The sequence below is a fragment of the Babylonia areolata genome, chromosome 15, assembly GCF_041734735.1.
Source record: "Babylonia areolata isolate BAREFJ2019XMU chromosome 15, ASM4173473v1, whole genome shotgun sequence".
Classification (NCBI taxonomy): domain Eukaryota; kingdom Metazoa; phylum Mollusca; class Gastropoda; order Neogastropoda; family Buccinidae; genus Babylonia; species Babylonia areolata.
The window spans coordinates 20,746,682-20,769,613 of NC_134890.1; the positions used below are offsets into that span (position 1 = coordinate 20,746,682).

Sequence of the window (22,932 nt, forward strand, 5' to 3'; positions counted from 1 at the left end):
CTGGGGAATCTGGCTTGTATGTAATTATGTAGAAGCAAATGCTCCAACCCGAAAAGTAGTGACTTATATAACTTTTTTTTTAAAGACTAAAAAGAAAAGAAGAAGAAGAAAAACCCAACTTTTTAAAACTTTACTTTGGAAGTGTGTGTGTCTTTGTCCAACTAAGACTAGTGTAACGCACCGAACTTGTTTTCTTGTTTAAATAAACTTTCCAATTTCAAACTTTTTTTTCCCCCACCCAGTTCCCCAGCATGAGACAGTTTGGCGTACACAAGATTTCCCGTTTCTCTACACCCCTCCCCCTCCCCCTGTCCCTCTTTTTATTTTTTTTATCTTTTTATAAATAAGTAACTGAGAATTTATTTATTTATTTGTTTTCGCCTGTTTCGTTTTCTACAGAAAATGTCTTGTACTAGTAGTAGTTGTAGTATGGGTCTGATGGTATCCACACACACACACACACACACATATATATATATATATATATATATATATCCTACAGCTGTAGTGGTGGATTCATAATTTTCTGAGCATCTGTGGTGGTAGTACCACCACCCATGCTCGGGACACCTCCCGCCCCTCCCTTCTTCCGCCTCCTTAATCTCTGGTGCTGGCAGGACCCAGAGAGAGAGAGAGGAGTGGGGGGTGGGGGTGGGAGTGGAGCTGTATCGGCGGGTTTCTGTCTGTGCTTGTACTTGGCTATTGGAAGCAAAGGCTCTTTCAGTCTTTGCTGGAACCACTGACAGACAGACCAGTGAGTGTTCTCTTTGAAAAGCGGGTGCCAGCTTTCTTTTTTTCTTCTTCTTCTTCTTCTTCCCGAGCCCTGCATCACAGCAACACACACACACACACACACACACACACACACAGAGCGGAGGGGGAAAAACCAGACTCCCCAATTATCGACATCTGGATGGAAACCCACCTCGGCCTGGTCGGGCCAGCTTTCTGCTGCTTTCTGCCGCTGCCATCACCACTACAGCCTCTGTCTGTTCTGTCTGTTCCTTGTCTGATCTTCTTCTTCTATTGTTGTGCGTCTGTACATTAACAGTGATGGTTTAGTCTTGGTGCGAGCGTTGTGTGTGTGTGTGTGTGTGTGTGTAGAGGGTAGGACACGTATGCTCTCTCTCTCTCTGTGTTCTGTCACTGTTCGCAATCACAGAGTATCATACACCTACATTATATGCTACAAACACACACGCATATATACGTATACAAAGATGGTAACAGCAACGACAATATTAGCATTTGTCTTAACAGCAGCAACATCAACAACAACGACAATAATAATAATTATGATAATAAAAAAAATATATATATTAATTGCAGCAACAACGGAAAGAATACATTGCGGTGCATTAATGAATGGAGTCAACGTACATTGCAATTCAAAGTATCGAATATCACGATCCTATTACGGGCAGTAATTGTGATAAATTGTTTGATCACGTGTTGAGAAAGTTACTTAAAGAGACAGATTCAGACAAAAAGGGAGGTAATTATGAGGTGACCTCCAGCTGATTGGCTGGGCGTGGATGTTAGGAAAAACTTACCACTGGACACCCTGTGTGTTAAAGCGATGATGATATTGATAATAATAATATGCATTATCTAGGACCATGTATTTTTTCTTTTTTTTTCTTCTTTTTTAAATTTTTTTTAAAGTTTCGTTGTTTTATTTAATTTATTTATTTATTTATTTATTTATTTATTTTTTGCTTTTGTTGTTTTATTTTATTTTATTTATTTATTTATTTCTCAAGGCCTGACTAAGCGCGTTCGGTTACGCTGCTGGTCAGGTATCTGCTTGGCAGATGTGGTGTAGCGTATATGGATTTGAATAGAACGCAGTGACGCCTCCTTGAGCTACTGATACTGATAGCACCATGACAGCGACCGCTACCACTACTACTGCTGATGATAATAATGTGCATTTAAGTAGCGCTTTCCTTGCGACTCCAGGCACATTTAACAATATATGCGATACGAATAAGGCACAGAAAGTCAGAACAAACGAAACAAAAGGAGAGAGAGAGAGAACACTGAACACTGAACACTTTAATGTCAATAGCTTTACAGCCCTAATGACATGGGGGTTCATAATACAAATAACAACATGCATCAATAGTAATAATATTGATGAAAACCAAAACCAAAACGAAATCAATCAATCTGTGCAACAAAGTGCAGTTCGACCATCCATTCAAAGTAATGGCATGTAGTGAGAAATAAAAACAAAAACATATATAAATGTATAACATAAATATTTTCCATATGAGAGTGACAACACAGATTTCACTTTTCACAATGAGCAACACCTGATACTATTTTATTATTGTTGAGTTTTTTTTCGTCGCATGTTATTCGCTTCTGCAATATATTTTGCAAGTGACTGTAGTGAAGTTTCCTGATTTAAATTAAGCAAGAGAGAGAGAGAGAGAGAGAGAGAGAGAGAGAGAGAGAGAAACAATAACAAAAAAATATTTTAAAAACAGTGTAACATCACGCACAACACATACACCCTTCTCACGGCACACACACACACACACACACACACACACACACACACACACACACACACACACACACACACACACCATCATCCTCATCACACACACACACACACACACACACACACACACACACACCATCCTCATCACACACACACACGCACACACACACCATCATCCTCATCACACACACACACACACCATCATCCTCATCACACACACACACACACACACACACACACCATCATCCTCATCACACACACACACACCATCATCCTCATGACATACACACACACACACACCATCATCCTCATGACATACACACACACACACACCATCATCCTCATGACACACACACACACACACACACACACACACACACACACACACACACACACACCATCATCCTCATCACATAATAATAATAATAATGGATACTTATATAGCACACTATCCAGAAATCTGCTCTAGGTGCTTTACAAAAACGCTTTTGATAACATAAAACATTATATCTATGTTGCATACACACACCAAAATGTGACCACACACACACACATACACGCGCGCGCGCGCGCGCACGCACGCACGCACGCACACACACACACACACACACACACACACACACACACACACACACACACACACACTGCATACATACATTTTAACATATATATGTATCTAACAGCTACCCTAACACATAAGCACACATAGGCAGGCACAAACTTACATAGACACACGCACACACAATACACATTCATATACATGCATGTAGTTGTGGACCTGCCACAATTGAACTTATTGCTGAGGGAAAAGGTGAGTTTTGAGACAAGATTTAAAAGATGCGAGGGAATCAGAATGACGGAGGTTATCAGGGAGCTTGTTCCACGTCTTTGGCGATTGAAAAGAAAACGATCTGTGTCCATAGGTCTTACTTCTGACGTGAGGTATCCTGAGAAGTCGAGTATCAGAGGAAGAACGGAGCTGGCGAGACGGGGTATAGATATGGATGAGTTCAGAAAGATATTTGGGGCATACACACACACACACACACACACACACACACACACACACACACACACACACACACACCATCCTCCTTATCACACACACGCACACACACCCCATCATCCTCATCACACACACACACACACACACACACACACACACACACACACCCCATCATCCTCATCACACACACACACACGCACACCCCATCATCCTCATCACACACACACACACACACACACACACACCATCATCCTCATCACACACACACACACACACACACACACACACACACACACACACACACACACACACACCATCATCCTCATCACACACACACACACACACACACACACGCCGTCTTTGTATTGTGTGGGGTGAAGTCTGGCGGGTCAAACGCCATCTGGTCAGTCAGGGAGGGTGGGAGTAGGGGGGTGGGGGGGGGGGAGGGAGTGTGGGGATGGAGGAAGTGGAGTGGGAGTAGAGAACAAAGACCTGCACTGTGCTGTCCCTGTGTGTTGTGCTGGTGGTGGTCGTTGGTCGCACCCCCGTCTCTTGGGACAGAGCCCGTCCCTTATGGGGTGTATAGTCCTTAGCAACGCGAGGGTAAATCTGACACCCCTCCCCACCCATACCAACCGACAGACCTGGAGGAATCTGAGGAACAGTTACAACTGTGCATGGGCGCCCCCATTCAGTGACTCTTCACCGAGTTTAAGGGAGGAGGAGGAGGAGAAGAAGAAAAAGAAAAAGAAAAAGAAACAAAGCAAAGGAAAGACAAATGAAAAAGACGAAGGAAAAAAAAAAAGAAAAAAAAAGGGGGTGGGGGGGGGGGGGGGGGGGGGGGGGGGGGGGGATGAAGAATGAGAACAAGAAGAAATCTAACACAATTTGAACGAAAACTCCGGGATTTCATGATGACATTTATACAGACTGGGATTTTTTTTTTTTTTTTTTTTTTTTTTACTCCCCCAGCTCCCCCTCCCCTGTCCCTCCCTTCCATACCCTACCCCCTACCCACCAGACCGTGAAGAACCATGGTGCAAGTTATTTCGGAAGAGGCAAAAACTGAGGTCCTGTGTGTTGCATGCGCTTCCAGCGCTCTTCAATTAACAATACGACAGAAAAATTCAAACACTCCACTGTTGGACGCCGTTCTTTCTCTGTCTCTGGACCTTGCATTTGGAATGAACTTCCTCTTTCGCTTCGTCAGGTCTCCGCACTCAGCTTATTCAAGTCTGGCCTTAAAACCCACCTCTTCACAAGACAGCCTCCCTCCCCTGCCTCTTCCTTGTCTTGTTTCTTCTTCAGTTTTAGAGTTATGCATGCGTGTGAATGACTGGTGTGAAAGCGCTTTGATTTGTCTCTGCACAACATTCGGCGCTATATAAATACTATTATTATTATTATTAAAAATCGACCTCGATGGTAAGACAAATAGCCTACACCACTGAAAGTTGAAAAAAAGATATGGGAGAGAGTTAGAGAGAGAGAGTGTGTGTTGTGTGTGTGTCTGCGCGCGCGCGTGTGAGTGCGCGTATGAGTGTGTGTGTGTGTGTGTGTGTGTGTCCGCGCGTGTGTGTGTAATACCCGACAAAACACGTTGCGCCTCCCCCCTCCCTTCTCTGCCCTCCCACATGGGTGTGTAGACCGTAGTGAAGAATAAAGGCTGCTTCGCTCACTTCCCTGTAACACTGGGGTGTTTTTTACTCCAGGCCCTGTCAATCGGTGCGTTCTCTCTCACTCTCTCTCTCTCTCTCTCTCTCTCTCTCTCACACACACACACACACACACACACACACACACACACACACAGCACACGGCCAGAGGGAAACAACTCACTGCTCAACCCCACCCCTCACCCACTCCCACCCTTTTTTTTTCCCCAAGCGTTCGAGTAAAGAATACCACATACGACATAAAACGTAAAAGTAAAACCAGTAAACACACACACACACGCACGCACACACGGACGCACACACACACACACACACACACACACACACAAACACACACACACACCACACACACAGACTCGCGCGCGTACACTGACGCGCGCTTGCTTGCTTGCACACACACACACACACACACACACACACACACACACACACACACACACACACACACACACACACACACACACCACATGTCTAATATCAATTGATGTGGAGAGACATTTAATGAAATTGAACACACACACACACACACACACACACACACACACACACACACATTTTGCTGGCAAGCACGCGCATACACAGTCATACGCACGGATACTCCACAAAACCGCTTACAAGACTCCTTGTATGGTAGCATAGATAGATGATGGATAAAATCCATGGCTCACGAGCTTTCCACTGACACGTAAGTGATCAGGATGTGCTTTGATGTGGACTTTGGTCACAAGTGGTGCAGTTTTAAAGCTCTGGAACGAATCTTTTCAAAATGGTTTTTGTTCCAAAATTTCATTAATTGATTAATTTATGTATTTATCTATTTTGTGTTTATTCATTTATGTTTTGTTGCAGTTTTGTTTCTTTTTATTTTTTTGGTTTTGTTGTTGTTTTGTGTACTGTAAGTATTATATATATAGGCAACAACCCGCACGCTCTGACACTTTGAAACTGAAACTGTTACTCAATGCCAACCCAGTAACATATAACAGTTTATGGGAAGTGTTCCCGTTTCATGACGACCAGGATGTTTTATCATGGGCACTGTTGCAGTTGCATAACAAAAGATGGTTTCATAACCTGTTAGTAATGTAGCGGATATGGAAGGTTTAGATCGTATGATAAAGAAAACTTCAGTTATTGTTATTTGTGTGTGTGTGTGTGTGTGTGTGTGTGTGTGTGTGTGTGTGAAGTTGTTTGTTGTCCATGGAGCATGTGTTTGTTATCTTTCCTTCAGTTTTTCTTTCCTTTCACTGTGAGAGAGAGAGAGAGAGAGAGAGAGAGAGAGTGTTTGACATTGAGAGAGAGAGAGAGAGAGAGAGAGAGAGTGTGTGTGTGTAGACTTAGAGAGAGAGAGAAAGAGAGAGTGTGTTTGTGTGTTGTGTGTGTGTGTTTGACTTTGAGTGAGAGAGAGAGAGAGAGTGTGTGTGTGTGTGACGGTGTGTGGCAGCGCATTTGGCAGGTCAGACCCTGGACAGTAGCAGTGAGCGTGTCACTCCGGGGATCCGATATGATTAGAACCAAACCGACTTTGTGTCTATGAGACAGGCAGGCAGACGGACAGACATGGAGAGAGAGAGAGAGAGAGAGAGAGAGAGAGAGAGAGAGAGAGATCAGACAGGTTGAGACAGACAGGACTTCCCAGTACAGGGTGTTAGAGCTGGATGGACGCCCATCCTATCCTGATCCTCTACCCCCACACCCACACCCCCACTTCCCACCCTCACACAGTTTCCCCGTCTCCCCGCTTCCATCAACCATCCGTGCAGGAGAGAAAGAAAGAGAGGTGGAGGGGGTGTGGGGTGGGTGGGTAGGTGGGGGGCTATGCCTTCTGAACCCATCGATCTGAACCCCCCCTCCAAACTTGTACATATATATCCACACATGAACGCGCGCGTGCACACACACACACATTTACTCTCTCTCTCTCTCTCTCACACACACACACACACACACACACACACACACACACACACACATGTTTATGTTTCATTGTGTCTTATAAACTTTAAGGTTTTATGACAATAAAAAGTATTCTATTCTATTCTATTCACAGAGAGAGAGAGAGAGAGAGAGAGAGAGAAGAAAGAAACTTTTCGGTTGGCCGCTATGATCAGAGAGCAAGGATACCACGGCAGACGAGCCCTAAATAAATATTTTCCTTGTCCATGGTCGAATCCCTTTGCAAGTACACGAGTGGTTGAAAAAGTTACACATAAACATTATTTGAAACACAACCACTGCAAAAGCACACACACACACACACACACCCTTCCTCCTCCCCGCCGCAACCCCCCCCTCCCACACACACACACACACACACACACACACACACACCCCACACACACACACACACACCCCACACACACACACCACTCGTCAAGTTTCTACTTGCTACTTCGTTTTGTGAATGTTGCGCTATCTGCACAGATGTAAACCTTTCTTTCTTCTACGAAGAAAAGTTCTGTTCTTCTAACCGAGCCTTTTTATTTATTTATCTTTTTTAAAATTTATTTATTTATTTTACCACAAGCACAACACAGGGGCAAGGTTGTTAGTGGTAGTGGTGGAGGCATGAAAATAAAAGTTAGGATAGTACGTGCCCGTCTGACTCTCGTTTCGTTCGTTTTCGTGAAGTTTTACGGGCTCTGTGTGTGACAGACTGGGGTTTTGGGGTTTGGGGGGAATGGTGATGGTGGTGAGTGATTTCAAGACTGAAAAAGTCAAGGAATGGGAGAACTTAACCCCTTGCCCTTCGAATGGGAGAACTTCACCTTGGCCTTCATAGTTCGGTATCCCATGTGTCTGTCTGTCTTGCTTACCGACTGACTGACTGTTTGTCAGTGTTCCTATAATTATGTCTGTCTTTCGGTATGTTCAGAAAAAGGGCAAAGTTTTGTTGTCGCTTTTGAAGTCATACCCACAACTTTCCGGAGTTCGTAGATCTATCCAGTCAGTTGGCCAAGAGTGGTCTCCCCTGGTAGTTCAGACTTGTCCTCTCTTGGCGCTCTGGGCTGGGGCGCATAGATCTAAAAATAGACACATTTTTGGATCAGTGGCAAGGCCATCGAGCTCAAAAGTGTATGCTTGAGCGATCACAGCAGTGCTACGTTTGCTTAGTTTAAACATGGGAGTCTGTAAAATTCCTAACGCTGAGTGAACTTATCGCAGCTGTGGTCGACCATGCAAACCCAGCCCTGAACTTCGCCAAACATTAATTTTATATTATGTCCCCCACCCTTAAAGGAAACTGTACTGACGACTGGATTGGATTGAGATTAACGCGATTACCTCCCTTGCTGCTGTCTGTCTCTCCACATGTCTGTCCTCCAATCTCCTCGCCCCCTGTATCTCTTTCTAGAGCTCTCTCTCTCTCTCTCTTCTCTCTCTCTTTCCGCGTGCGCACACACACACACACACACACACACACACACACACACACACACACACACACACACACACACCATGCACACATACACACATACAGAGAGGAGAAGACAGTTTACTGAACTGGGCCATAAATTTGTCCATGTCAAAGGAACAGTGGGGTGGGAACGAAAATCAAACATAAGAAAACATGTTCATTAACACGGCATGTCAAAGGTTTTGAAGTTCATATAACACAGTCTTTACTGAAATGTCTTATTGATGTAAAGGGAGGGAGAGAGAGAGACAGAGAGAGACAGAAAGAGAGAGAGAGAGAGACTCTAATAACAGTGTATGTGACCACAGATACTGTCCAATGACATATATACTACAGAATGCATTGTAAGGAGGAAGGTGGCAGAATGGTTAAGACGCTCAGCTGCCAATACACAGAGTCCGTGAGGGTGTGGGTTCGAATCCCGCTCTCGCCCTTTCTCCGAAGTTTGACTGGAAAATCAAACTGAGCGTCTAGTCTTTCGGATGAGACGATAAACCGAGGTCCCGTGTGCAGCACGCACTTGGCGCACTGAAAAAGAACCCATGGCAACGAGAGTGTTGTCCTCTGGCGAAATTACGTAAAATGAAATCCCCTTTCATAGGTACACAAATATGTAAGCATGCACTCAAGGCCTGACTAAGCGCGTTGGGTTATGCTGCTGGTCAGGCATCTGCTCAACAGATGTGGTGTAGCGTGTATGGATTTGTCCGAACGCAGTGACGCCTCCTTGAGAAAGTGAAACTGAAACTGTAATTTTCTTTCCCGTGCAGGGGCGACACACATGACTGGTGACGCAACAACAGATGTCTCACACCGCCTCTCTCTCTTTCTCCCCCCCCCCCCTCTCTCTCTCTCTCTCTTTCTCTCCCTGTGTATGTGTGTGTGTGTGGGGGGGGGGGGGGGGATGAAACACACGTTCTAAATGAAGAAACATTATCCACTCTTTGCAAGTTTGCTGGCAGTTATGCCAGTGCATACACGCGCACGCACGCAAGCACACACGTGCGCGCAGTCACACACACACACACACACACACACACACACACACACGCACGCACGCACGCACACGAGCACGCACGCGCGCGATCTCCATCGCTGTTTTGCCCGTTTGGCCGTGGGCTGATTCGGCCACTGACATACTCCAACCAACACTCATCACACATCACTCTGTGTGTGTGTGTGTGTGTGTGTGTGTGTGTGTGTGTGTGTGTGTGTGTGTGTCTCTCTCTCTCTCTCTCTCTCTCTCTAACCACCACCACCACCCACTCCACCACCACCACCCACACACAAATATTATAGAGCGACTTTAAACAAATATAATTTTTTTTTTAAATCTTAAAGTAAAAAAGTCCAACGACCAGTCCCTACGCGTGTGTTTCTTATTCAGAGACAGACAGACAGACACACAGACACACACACACACACACACACACACACACACACACACACACACACACACGCATACACACGCATACACACAATCATTTTGAGTGTCAATGAAACATAGACACTTGTTTTATATACTGAACACCTGACCTTTTTCTGTCTCTCTTGCCACACAATACATTTCAAGACGAAGAATAAGGACGTTGTTTTTTTTTGTTTTTTTTATACTGAGTGACAGAGATCGAGACGGCATCTGGATGCCTCTCCCTCTTCGGAGTCTTCCTCTCCCGTCTACCCCCCTTCCGCCCCCCACACACCCACCTCAAACACCCTCCAGAAACCTTTCTCCCCCTCCCCCCCCTCCTCCCCCTCCCATGCTTTTCCTGTGCCGTAGCCAGTGCAGCCTAGCGTCCGTCGCATAGATCGCTTCCCGCACAACATCACCGACACATACAAACCAAGTCCGGTCTGTCTGTCTACCAGCCTCCATAGCACTTTTCCATTCTATTTCTGCTACTGCCTTCTTTTCGTTGGCTGCCAGATCGCAGTGTCACTTTCATGCGAGTCTTGCCTGCCTGCCTGCCTGCCCACTCATTGGCACTGCTGCAACGAAGCTGCTACTTTTTTCTTTTTTTTTTTTTTTTTTTTTTTACAGGCCACACCTTGGCTGTTAGTCAAAGAAGACGATGGGGATCGATTTATATACTTGTGCGCAGAGCCATTCCTCGGTGACCGAAGTCTCTGACTCATCTAACTCCCACCCCACACCCTTAACCTTTATTTATTTATTCATTCATTTTTCATCCAAATCTCACACTGTCAGTGTCACACTTTATTTCTGTCCCCCTGTTACAGTGATGTATATTTTTTGATGGGTAATTATTTTTGATAGGTAATTGTTCTCACAGTTCACTATCTTTTCTCTGTTGGTGTGATGATAATTATTTTTGATAGTGGATGAGTCCACCGCAGTACATTTTCTGTTTTGTCCAGTTGCAGTAATGATAATAAAATTACGTAAATTCAGCTACTGGTTCAGTCATTGTTGCCACTTGTCAGCCAGTGTTCTTGGTCCGAATTGGGTGAATAACGTATTTACTGGTAATTGTATACAAAGGTGCTTTGTGCATAGGAGGTTGTTACTTGCACTTTCATACAAAGACGTTTTGTGTGTGGAGGGGTCGGTGTTTGTCTGTCTCAGTGTCTGTCTTCCTGTCTGTCTGTCTGTCTCTTGACCTGGAAAAATATGTTGATCTATTGGTTTCAGTGTCCCATTCATCTCCATGTGGAGAATACATGCCCTGTTATCTTAGAGTGAGTTGGGACATTTTGTCCCATTGTTGTCCATGTGGATGTATACAACCTTGGTTAATCATTGTTGAACATCCGATTCGTCCTGCACTGATGCATGATTCAGCATGTCACTATCAGGGATGGTGTGGGTGGTTGGCTTATTTGTATGTTCATTTATCTGTTTTGTTCATTTCTGTTTTACCTGATTTGTCTGGGTATTTTGTTTTACACAAGATCCGTAACCACATATTGTGGTTCTCTTTGTTTGTTTTTTTTCATAAATGTTGGTCACTGAACAGCTTGCCCCTGTGTTGATGATGCAGCATGTTACAATGGGATTGTTGTTTTTCTGTCGTTACAGACCGCTAAAGACGTACAGATGATATGAGCAAAGAAGACTGTGTTGATGATGCAGCATGTTACAATGGGAGTGTTGTTTTTCTGTCGTTACAGACCGCTAAAGACGTACAGATGATATGAGCAAAGAAGACTGTGTTGATGATGCAGCATGTTACAATGGGAGTGTTGTTTTTCTGTCGTTACAGACCGCTAAAGACGTACAGATGATATGAGCAAAGAAGACTGTGTTGATGATGCAGCATGTTACAATGGGAGTGTTGTTTTTCTGTTGTTACAGACCGCTAAAGACGTACAGATGATATGAGCAAAGAAGACTGTGTTGATGATGCAGCATGTTACAATGGGAGTGTTGTTTTTCTGTCGTTACAGACCGCTAAAGACGTACAGATGATATGAGCAAAGAAGACAAACCGCCCCCCAGTCCCAACCATGGACTCTTTGACCCTGCCCATCTGTTTGGTGAGTAGTGGATTATTGTTTGTGTTGTGTTGCGTTGCGTTGTGTTGTGTTGCGTTGTGTTGTGTTGTGTTGCGTTGCGTTGCGTTGCGTTGCGTTGCGTTGCGTTGCGTTGCGTGTGTTGCGTTGCGTTGCGTTGCGTTGTGTTGTATTGTATTGTATTGTATTGTATTACACTGCATTGCGTTGTATTCTGTTGTATTGTTTTACTCTTTTGTCACAACAGGTTTCTGTGTGAAAATCAGGCTGCTCTTCCCAGGGAGAGTATGTCGCTACACTAAGAGTGCCACCCTTTTTTTCTTCTTCTTCTTCTTCTTTTTTTTTTCTTTGCCTGCAAGTGTATTTGTTTTTGTATCTGCACAGAGTGCATGCTGCACACGGGACCTCACTTTATCATCTTATCCACCACTCAAGCCGTCAAGGTCTAGCGGAGGGAGAGAAAATACTGGCGGTGGTTGGATTTGAACTATTGTGCTCAGATTCTCTTGTGTCGTAGGTGCATGTGTAACCACAAGACCAACACACCACGAACAACAACGAGAAACAACTATGTTCACTATGTGTACTTTATTTGCCTATATCTTGTTTTGATTTCTTCACGTATGCATCCAATTTTCAAAGAAAAATGTCTTTGCACAGAATATTTATGTATTAATGTGGTGTAGAACCACTAATGGGATGATTCTTTGTACATAACCTCAGAATGATTATGTATCAATGTGGTGAATATCTAATGGGATGATTCTTTGTACATTACCACAGAATCACAGAATGATTATGTATTAATGTGGTGAATATCTAATGGGATGATTCTTTGTACATTACCACAGAATGATTATGCATTAATGTGGTGAAGAATAACTAACGGGATTATTCTTTGCACATTACTACAGACTGATTTTGTATTAATGTTGTGTAGAAACACTAATGGGATGATTTCAAATGATGCTGTGTGTGAATATGATAAAATATGATGCTGTGACAAAAATTGTAACCTGAAGATGGAATCAAAATATAGAGTTTTCAGTTTCAGTTTCAGTAGCTCAAGGAGGCGTCACTGCGTTCAGACAAAACCATATACGCTACACCACATCTGCCAAGCAGATGCCTGACCAGCAGCGTAACCCAACGTGCTTGAAATAAAGCGCCTCCCCTGGTGGGGAATTGAACCCCGGTCTCCTGCATGACAGGCGGGGATACTGACCACTAAACTACCGAGGACCTAAAAATCGCAGCACCCAATAGGGGACATGAACCCCTGACCCTCAGATTAAAAGTCTGATGCTCTACTGACTGAGCTAACCGGGCTGCTCGAAATATAGAATAAACAAACAAACAAAAGAAACAGTGTTCAGTGTAAGGTGGTGTTAATGAATGTCAGTATGTGCGTCAGTGTGATAGGGTAAGTGTTTGCCTCCGTGTGAGGGGGTCAGCATTGTGAGAGGGTCACCGTGTGGGGTCAGGGTGAGGAGGTCAGCATTGTGAGAGGGTCAGTGTGTGGTGTCAGTATGTGTCAGGGTCAGGGGGTCAGTGTGTGCATCAGGGTGATGGGTCAGGGTGAGGAGGTCAGCATTGTGAGAGGGTCAGTGTGTGGTGTCAGTATGTGTGTCAGGGTCAGGGGGTCAGTGTGTGCATCAGGGTGATGGGTCAGGGTGAGGAGGTCAGCATTGTGAGAGGGTCAGTGTGTGGGGTCAGTATGTGTGTCAGGGTCAGGGTCAGGGGGTCAGTGTGTGCATCAGGGTGAGGAGGTCAGCATTGTGAGAGGGTCAGTGTGTGGGGTCAGTATGTGTGTCAGGGTCAGAGGGTCAGGGTGAGGGGGTCAGTGTGAGAGATCAGGTTGATTAAATGCATGAGTGATAAAAGTACATGGGTAAGTAAAATGGTTAATCAAATGCAAATGGCATCAATATACATACACATAAAGGCATAAACATCAGGATCGATCACACTGTATCATATGCTGGGGGATACCTGTGCAGGTGCCCCCTCGCTGGGTCTGGCGGCCGCAGGGTTACCTTTCCCCCACCTAGCTCACCTGCCGGCCTACCCATGGCTGGCACGCCCTGCCTTCCCCCCTGCCCTCTTCGGGGGTCTGGGGGCCCTCCCCTCCCCCCTCCTCGCCCATGGACTGCCCCATTCCTCCGCTGCCGATTTCGGTGAGTTGTCTTCCTCTTGAACGTGTTGAGTTAAACGTATGTTTTGATGACTGTTCTACTTCTTGAGTTCTGTGGTTCCGTGTCCAAAGCGGTTGCAAGTGAAAATAGTGATGCCTGTAAGTTTGTCAGTTGATTTACTTAGTGGTGTTTGTAATAAATTCCTTTGTCGTTTATGCTCAGGGTTTGTAAAGAGTCATAGAAGTACGCTCAGAGTTTGTAAAGAGTCATAGAAGTCTGGAAAAGTCTTGGAGGAAAAAATGAGAGAACCACTTCCAGGGTTCTTGAAAAAAAAGATATATTTTGCCCTTCAGGATGTGGAAAAGTCTTGGAATTGAAATAAAACCCTTTGCCAGTACAGAGATGAAAAAAAAAAAGGTGACTGCTGGACCTTTTAAAACGAAGAGTTTAAAATGATAAAAGATGGTGCTGAATCAAAGGTACCTTAACTAAGAAGATAAAACCTTTTTCTTTTTTTCAATTTTTATTTATTTATTGTTATTTATGTATTTTTTTTTTTTTTTATTTTTGTTTGTTTGATAAATATCATTATCTGATGATTGATGTGATTGATTCAGGGGTGAACTGTCGTTGCTGACTCTAACAAAACTCATCCATTGACTTATGCCCTTTCTACTCTATCCTATTTTACTTATTATTATTAATGTCTTTAGTTTATTACAGTGGTATATGGTGTGAAATTGTGGTTGTTTTTGTTGCATATTTGTGTACATGTAAAAGAAAAATTTTTTTAAATGTTGATTAAAAAATAAATAAATAAATAAAAATAAAAGAAGATAAAACCACGTTTCGAGCCTTATGCTTAGTCTTAGAGTCTGAGATTCAAAACACGGTTTTATCTTCATCTTAAGGTACGTTTGATTTTACACCACCTTTTATCATTTTTACCTTAACCAGTACCATGCAAAGGGTTTTATGCATTTAAATTGTTAACAAAAATTGGAAAAAAAAAAAAAAAATTTGATGAAAATCGAACATCAGTTATCAGTCATCCTTTGGATATTCACAAATCTCATTCATCAGTGATGAAGCAGACAAATTCAATGATTCAATTTAGTTTTGTGTTTGATATCTAGAATATCTGGCAGAAATATTGTTGGCCGGTCAAATCTCTGAGAATCCTGCATGTGTCTTTGCAGAGATGGTGAAGCAGATGTATTGTTTTAAGTGATAAGGTGATTTGTGATGATGATGTGTATTTGGCAAGGATTTGATGGTGACTGGTTTTTTTTTTTTTGGTTTTTTTTTTTAGGTGACTTGATGTAACAGACATGCATTTCTTTGTCTATGTCTGTATCTGTCTCACACTCAAATACACACACATGCACTTAAGCATACATGCACACACTCACGCACAACACATAAGCACACATGTAGGCAAACACATTCCCACAACACACACACACAGACATGCTCGCAACACACACACACACACACACACACACACACACCTCTCAAAACCCTTCCAAAAGAACACAAAAAAACCCCAAGAAAATCAACCAGAATGACCATGAGTGCTGTCCCCTGCCCACCAGGTGGAGCCGAGTGGTGGCGTGCAGCTTCCGAACATGCCCAACGGGGCGACCTTTTCGTGCCCAATTTGGGCGCCCCGATAATGCCGAGTTTGGGCACACTAGGCTTAGAGAGCAACACACCAGGGCTTGAGTTTCTGTTGACAGCGCCCTCTGAAGGGGACAAATGTAAGCAGCAAAGGTGTCAAGGGCAACAACTGTTGTTTGTGTGAGAGAGAGAGCAGTGTAACCCATGTTTCTTTTTTGGTGTTGATGATATAACATGTATTTTTGATCCCTGACTCAGTATATTTCTCTCTCTCTCTTTTCTTCTTTTTTTTCTTTTTTTTTTTTTTCCTTCTCCCCTGCTCCTGCTAAATAGATGTAGAACGCCATCTTAATGTTTGACTTTCTGGATGGTTTTTTTTTTCCATGTCATTGTACTCTATATCCAAGCTTTTTTGGTGTCACTTACACTTTTTGCTGGGGGGACGGGATGGGATGGGTGGGGGGGTGGTGAAGGTAGAGGTAGTCTTAATACTGTCTGCTTAATATTTTCTTTTTCATGAATATGTATTTATTTATTTATTTTTGTGTGTATTTTAAAAAAAATCATTTTTATTTATATTGATTTATTTTGGAATTATATCATCTGCAGGAAGACCGAACATTTAAGCTGTTGCATTATTGTTTGTGAATGATTTATCGCATTGATCACTTGTTTCATTTATGTCGAAAGGTTTGAGATTTTTTTGTTGCCTTAAAAAAATCTTTAAAAAAAAAGTCAGATGGAAAGGGAATTCCTTCTGGTACGATATAGAATATCGAGGCAACTGCACGTGCAGTGGTTGGATCCCAAGCGGTTGAATTGTACTTTCATGTTTCATGCGTCTTCACTTCTTCTTCTTCTTCTGCGTTCACTCGTATGCGCTCGAGTGGGCTTTTATGTGTATGACTGTTTTTACCCCGCCATGTAGGCAGCCATACTCCGTTTTTGGGGGTGTGCATGCTGGGTATGTTCTTGTTTCCATAACCCACCGAACGCTGACATGGATTACAGGATCTTTAACGTGCGTGTTTGATCTTCTGCTTGCATATACACACGAAGGGGGTTCAGGCACTAGCAGGTCTGCACATATGTTGACCTGGGAGATCGTAAAAATCTCCACCCTTCAACCCACCAGGCGCCGTCACCGTGATTCGAACCCGGGACCCTCGGATTGACAGTCCAACGCTTTAACCACTCGGCTATTGCGCCCATCATGCGTCTTGACAATTCTCGATGTCAGATCATGTAAAAGACCATTATCAGACAAGACTGAAGGCTGGAAGTTAATGCCCTTTGGACACAGAAGTAGAATGCACCTGCCCTTCCACTCATCATCAAAAATAAGAATAATGGTAATAATGATAGCAATACCAATAATGATGATAATAATGATAGTGATATTAATAATGATAATTATAAGAAGAAATATGTTATTAGCAGTATCAGTATCAATATTGCTGTTATTATTAGTAGTAGTAGTAGTAGTATTGCTGTTATTGATTTTTTTTTTCATTATTTATTTTCATCATTACAACGATCATCTTTTTTTTTCTTTTTTTTTCTTTTTTTTCGAGGGCGTGGGGTGGGGGATTAGATGAACTTGCAGACAGTATAATGTAATCTTTCTCCATGCGTGTATGTGACGCACTAAACACTATGTTGTCCTCCTCAGCACTCCCCATACCAACCCCCCACCCCACCCCACACCCCTTAAAGTTCTCTCCCTGGCAAACTGACAGATGAATGTGAGTGTGTTGTGTTTCTGGTCGCCAGCTAAAAGACATGATCGATGCATTGGACAGTGCGTTTGATTATTAACACCGTCATCAGCATAATCTGTGTGTGTGTGTGTGGTGTGTGTGTGTATGTGTTTGTTTATGTGTGTCACTGTATGTATCAGTATGTGTCAGGGTGTCTGTGTGAGTGTGACTGTGTGCAGCTGCAAGTGCATGTGTGCACATGTGTATGTGTGTGTGTGTGTGTGTTTATGTGTGTCACTGTATGTATCAGTGTGTGCCAGGGTGTCTGTGTGAGTCTGACTGTGTGCAGCTGCAAGTGCACGTGTGCACATGTGTTTGTGTGTGTGTGTTTGTGTGTGTGTGTGTGTGTGTGTGTGTGTGTGTGTGTGTGTGTGTGTGTGTGTGCATGTGTGTGTGTATGAATGTGTGCATGTATAGCCTGTATGTGCATGTGCTTGTGTGTGCTGCATTGATGCGCACATGTATGAGTGTTTTTGTGTGTGTGTGCTGGTGCATGTGTGTGTATGTGTGTGTGTATGCCTAAGTGTGTGAGGTAAGCTTGGATGTGCATGTGCATTCTGCACTCATGTACATATGCGTAAGTGTGTATTCATGTGCATTCATTAGTGTGTGTGTGTGGTTTGTATGTGTATGCTTTTGTCTGTTCAGCACACATGCATGCACAACAACAGCGTTTGAATGTAAGAACCCATTCTTGGATTTAGGTGAATATGGGATTTCTAGCCAGTGAACACTGAAGAAGTTAAGTTTCAGTTTCAGTTTCAGTTTCAATCTCTCATGGAAGCGGCACTGCGTTTGGACTGATCCATATCATTATAAACGCTACACCACATCTCCTAGGCAGACGCCTGGCCAGCACCGTAACCCACCGCGCTTAGTCAGGCCTTGAGTGCATGCTTATAAGGTTGACACTCCGGAAGCCATAGCTCTTACCCTGTCTGCATTACACCGGGAGCCTGATGATGTAATTTCTTTCTTCTCCTTCTTCTTCTGCGTTCGTGGGCTGCAACTCCCATGTTCACTCGCATGTACACGAGTGGGCTTTTACGTGCATTACCGTTTTTACCCCGCCATGTAGGCAGCCATACTCCGCTTTCAGGGGTGTGCATGCTGGGTATGTTCTTGTTTCCATAACCCACCGAACGCTGACATGGATTACAGGATCTTTAACGTGCGTATTTGATCTTCTGCATGCATTTACACATGAAGGGGGTTCAGGCACTAGCAGGTCTGCACGTATGTTGACCTGGGAGATTGTAAAAATCTCCACCCTTTACCCACCAGGCGCCGTCACTGTGATTCGAACCCGGGACCCTCAGATTGAAAGTCCAACACTTTAACCACTCGGCTGTTGCGCCTGCCTGATGATGTAATGTGGATGTTGGTTCCTCGCATCTGACTGCAAGCCTTGGTGAAATAGAAACAAACAAACAAAAACAATTCAAAAGAATAAAAAAAAAAAAAGAAAACTGGGATCTTTTAAACAATAAGGGACAGCTTGTCACTGTCTGAAGAAAGGAAAGGGACCATAATTATGAGATATGGGAGTGCCATTGCCGGCTGCATATTTAGGGGGAAGAGGGGGAAATCTTATATACCTCAGTGACTAAAGAGCAGTTGTATGGCTGTGTGTGTGCGTATCTCTTTTTTTTTCTTCTTTTTTTTTTGATGGGGGGTGGGGAGGTATTTGTTGCTGTTTTCCTGTGTGTCATTGTGTTCTTCTGTAAGATTAGTTTTACTGTTGTTATTGAATTATTATTATTCTAAATATTCATCAATTATTATTGTTATTGTTATTACCGTTGTCACTATTAGCAGTACTGTTGTTATTGTCATTTCATTATCATTGTTTTATTGATTTAGTTGTTGTCATTGACATCATTATCATTTTTAATTAATTACTTTATTAGATTATTGTTATCATTGTTTTTATTATCATCATCATCATCATCATCATTATTATTATTGTCATTATAATTTCTTTTAATCTTTGCTAAATGTATAATCATTCCATTTCCTTTTAGCCACCCCACACACCTCCAACCCCATGCATCTCTTTCTTTTCCATTTTTTTTCTGTCTCTCTCTCTCTCTCTCTCTCTCTCTCTCTCTCTCTTTCTTTCTTTCTTTTGTTTTTAAAACAGTGTAGACCACTTGAATTTGCACTGCTGTGTTTTGCTAATATAACAACGCACGCACAAATAAAAAAAAGAAAAGAATGAAAAAGAGAGAAAACCGGTTGAAGTGTGGTGGAATCTTTACGACTTCTTTGCATTTGTGAGAAGCCATACCTATTATTCCTCTTCAGAACTTGTGCTGGTTTGGTTGCCATAGAAACTCAAGCCCTTATGTGCTGCTCTCTACTTCCTGTGGTGTGACGTGGATCTGACATGCTTATCTCCCCCTTAGTCATGCTTATCTCTCTTGTTTGCTTATCCCCCCCTGCCCCCTTTCTCCAGCTTAATAAAACTTCTTTTGTCTTTTTCAGATTGGTTTTCCTTTTTCCTGTTAAGATTATATGGATAAAGTACCGGCATTATGTGGATGCTACAGTTATTATACACATATTTTACTGTACAAGAAGATATATATTTCAGTTGTTAGTTCACGTTGAAGGAGGGTAGTTAAAACTACAAGGTGAAAATAAAATATAAAATATATCTTAACCACTAAGCAGAGATTCATTTCGCTAACTTTGTATTCATAGAAGGAGACATCATTTTATTTGTTTGTGTGTGTGTGGGGGGGCGGTTTGGGGGGTGGGGCTGGGGGGGTGGGGGTTGTGTGCGCGTGTGTGTGTGTACACGTGTGTGCGTGCGTGTGAATATAATAAAGTAACAAAAGTAATGGTTAAAATTTCAGTTTCGGAAAATTTGATTAAAGCATCCCAGCAATGTTTGTTTTTCTAGCAAGATGATTTGTGTTCATGTAGTTAATGCAGTTTTAATAAACAGTCCATGATGTATTGAATTTTGAAAAATGTGTATGGAATCGCCTGAATAAAAGGGCTTTAGTGCAGTTCTTTATACACTGTAAGTTTTATATATTGGTAATCCATTTTGAAACTTGTAATGTAAGGCACATTCATTTGATTCCTACAGAGATGGATTTTTTATTTTTTTTTTTTTTTTTAATACTGAATATTTGCCTGTATGTGTCTTGTAAAACATGATGCTGGCACTCTTTGAACCTGTGCGCACATATGTGGGTGCCTACCCCAACCCCCCACACCCCCCACTCGAAGACACACTCGTGCACATGTCCAGTAAAATCACACTGTGGTTGCAAGATGGATATCTATTTTTTTTACATGTACATTGTGTGTACACCCATGCACGTTGCTTGTGTCTCAATGTGTCCGTCTCTCTACTGGCATCAAGATGTTACACCAATTGTAACTCCCACCAACCCCCACCCACCCCTGGTTTCTTTACAGATAAACAAGCATAACAACAAACAAACAAAACAATAAACCCAAAGCCACAAAACCAAAAACCCAGACCACCCACCACTGGTTGTCATCTCTCTATTCTGTTCCCACTCTCTCCCTTTCAGCGGCGTTGTTCAACATGTCAAAGCACCTCTCGGAGCTCCCCTCCACCTCCACCTCCTCCACTTCCAAACGATCTCGGACACCCACCCCTGCCCCGGCCCACCAGAAATCCTCTTCCAAGTCCACCACCTCCACCTCCTCCTCCTCCTCAGCAGCCACAGCCTCGTCCAAAGATCTCCACCTGTCCTACCCCCCCTTCTCCCTGGATGGGAAGAACGCCTGGCACCTGAATGGCAGCGCTTTCAGCCTCAGCTCCCTCATGCCCGCCAAGCCGGAGGGATCCTCGGGGTCTCGAAAACGACGTCACAAAGAAGATGGCGGCAGCTCTTCGCGGGAAAGCAAGGCAGCGAAAACTTCGTCGTCATCGTCGTCGTCGTTGTTGTCAGTGCTGCCTGCGCACTCCAGCAGGACTGGGGGCTTGGGGGGAAGTGGAGGGGGAGGTGGAGGTGGGGGAGGAAGCAGCCGTAAGGAGGTGAGGGAGGAACGTGTGGTGGAGGAGAACGGGGTGCTTAACCTGAGCAAGTCTGCTGCTCCTCCTCCCAGCGCCACCGTCACCTCCCCCCTGCCCCCTCCTCCTGTGACTCCGGGTGTGGAGGATCTGTCCTTGAAGGTACGTACCGTTGCATGTTCGTTTTTTTTGGGAGGGGGTGGGGGGGGGGGGGGTGGAAGGGGAAGAAAGGTGGGGATATCTTTTTGTGATGGGAGAATAAGAAGGTCTCATGTGCAGCATGCATTTAGCGTATGTAAAAGAACCCACGGCAACAAAAAGGTTGTTCCTGGCAAAATTCTGCAGAAAAATCCACTTCAATGGAAAAACAAATAAAACTACATGCAGGGAAAAAAAACAAAAAAAACGGTGGTGCTGTAGTGTAGCAACACACTCTCCCTGGGGAGAGCAGCCCGAATTTCACACCGAGAAATCAGATGTGATAAAAAGAAATACAAAATACAAAAAACAAACAAACCCAAAACAAAAAAAAACAACCCAAAAGTGAAATGGAACAGGGTGGAATTTGGTGTAATGTCTTGTCACACACACTGGTGATTGTAGACATTTTGTTAAGGAATTGATTTTCACATTTGAATGTCATCGCTTAACTCTTTCCATACGAACGGCGAAAAAGATGACGTTAACAGCTTTTCACCCCAATTACCATCATCAAAATATTGCAAGCGGAAGGCTCTTATACTGAAGATGTGAATACCACAATTCTGACGACGGAAGCTAAAGTTTGGGTCATTCAGACACCCACTGGACATCTGAGGGGTCTGTGTAGAGGAGAAGAGAGGACTGGCCGTACTGAGTGAGTTAAAGGGTTAGAAGACGAGAAGGGACTGAAAGGGATCTTCTTCTTCTTCTGCGTTCGTGGGCTGCAACTCCCACGTTCACTCGTATCCACACGAGTGGGCTTTTACGTGTATGACCGTTTTTACCCCGCCATGTAGGCAGCCATACTCCGTTTTCGGGGGTGTGCATGCTGGGTATGTTCTTGTTTCCATAACCCACCGAACGCTGACTTCGATTACAGGATCTTTAACGTGCGTATTTGATCTACTGCTTGCATATACACACGAAGGGGGTTCAGGCACTAGCAGGTCTGCACATATGTTGACCTGGGTGATCGGAAAAATCTCCACCCTTCAACCCACCAGGCGCCGTCACCGTGATTCGAACCCGGGACCCTCAGATTGACAGTCCAATGCTTTAACCATTCGGCTATTGCGCTCGTCGACTGAAAAGGGATGAGTTGGGGGAACCAGTGTCGAAGGAGGAAGGAA

The 22,932-nt window shown here is 43.6% G+C and overlaps 1 protein-coding gene and 1 non-coding gene across 2 annotated transcripts in view; one reads left to right on the forward strand and one right to left on the reverse strand.

The window, feature by feature from the left end:
• Nucleotides 1-12,018: 12,018 nt before the first annotated feature.
• The window catches only part of LOC143290301 (bromodomain adjacent to zinc finger domain protein 2B-like), a 75,099-nt gene continuing 64,185 nt past the window's right edge, over nt 12,019-22,932 (forward strand). The window contains exons 1-5 of the mRNA XM_076599652.1: nt 12,019-12,110; nt 14,087-14,281; nt 15,817-15,981; nt 21,156-21,569; nt 21,600-21,763. Coding sequence (XP_076455767.1) covers nt 12,044-12,110; nt 14,087-14,281; nt 15,817-15,981; nt 21,156-21,569; nt 21,600-21,763 — 1,005 coding nt within the window. The 5' untranslated portion in view covers nt 12,019-12,043. The remainder of the gene's footprint in view (nt 12,111-14,086; nt 14,282-15,816; nt 15,982-21,155; nt 21,570-21,599; nt 21,764-22,932) is intronic.
• On the reverse strand, nt 13,343-13,415 carry Trnak-uuu (transfer RNA lysine (anticodon UUU)). The gene has a single exon. It is a non-coding gene; the product is annotated as a tRNA-Lys (tRNA).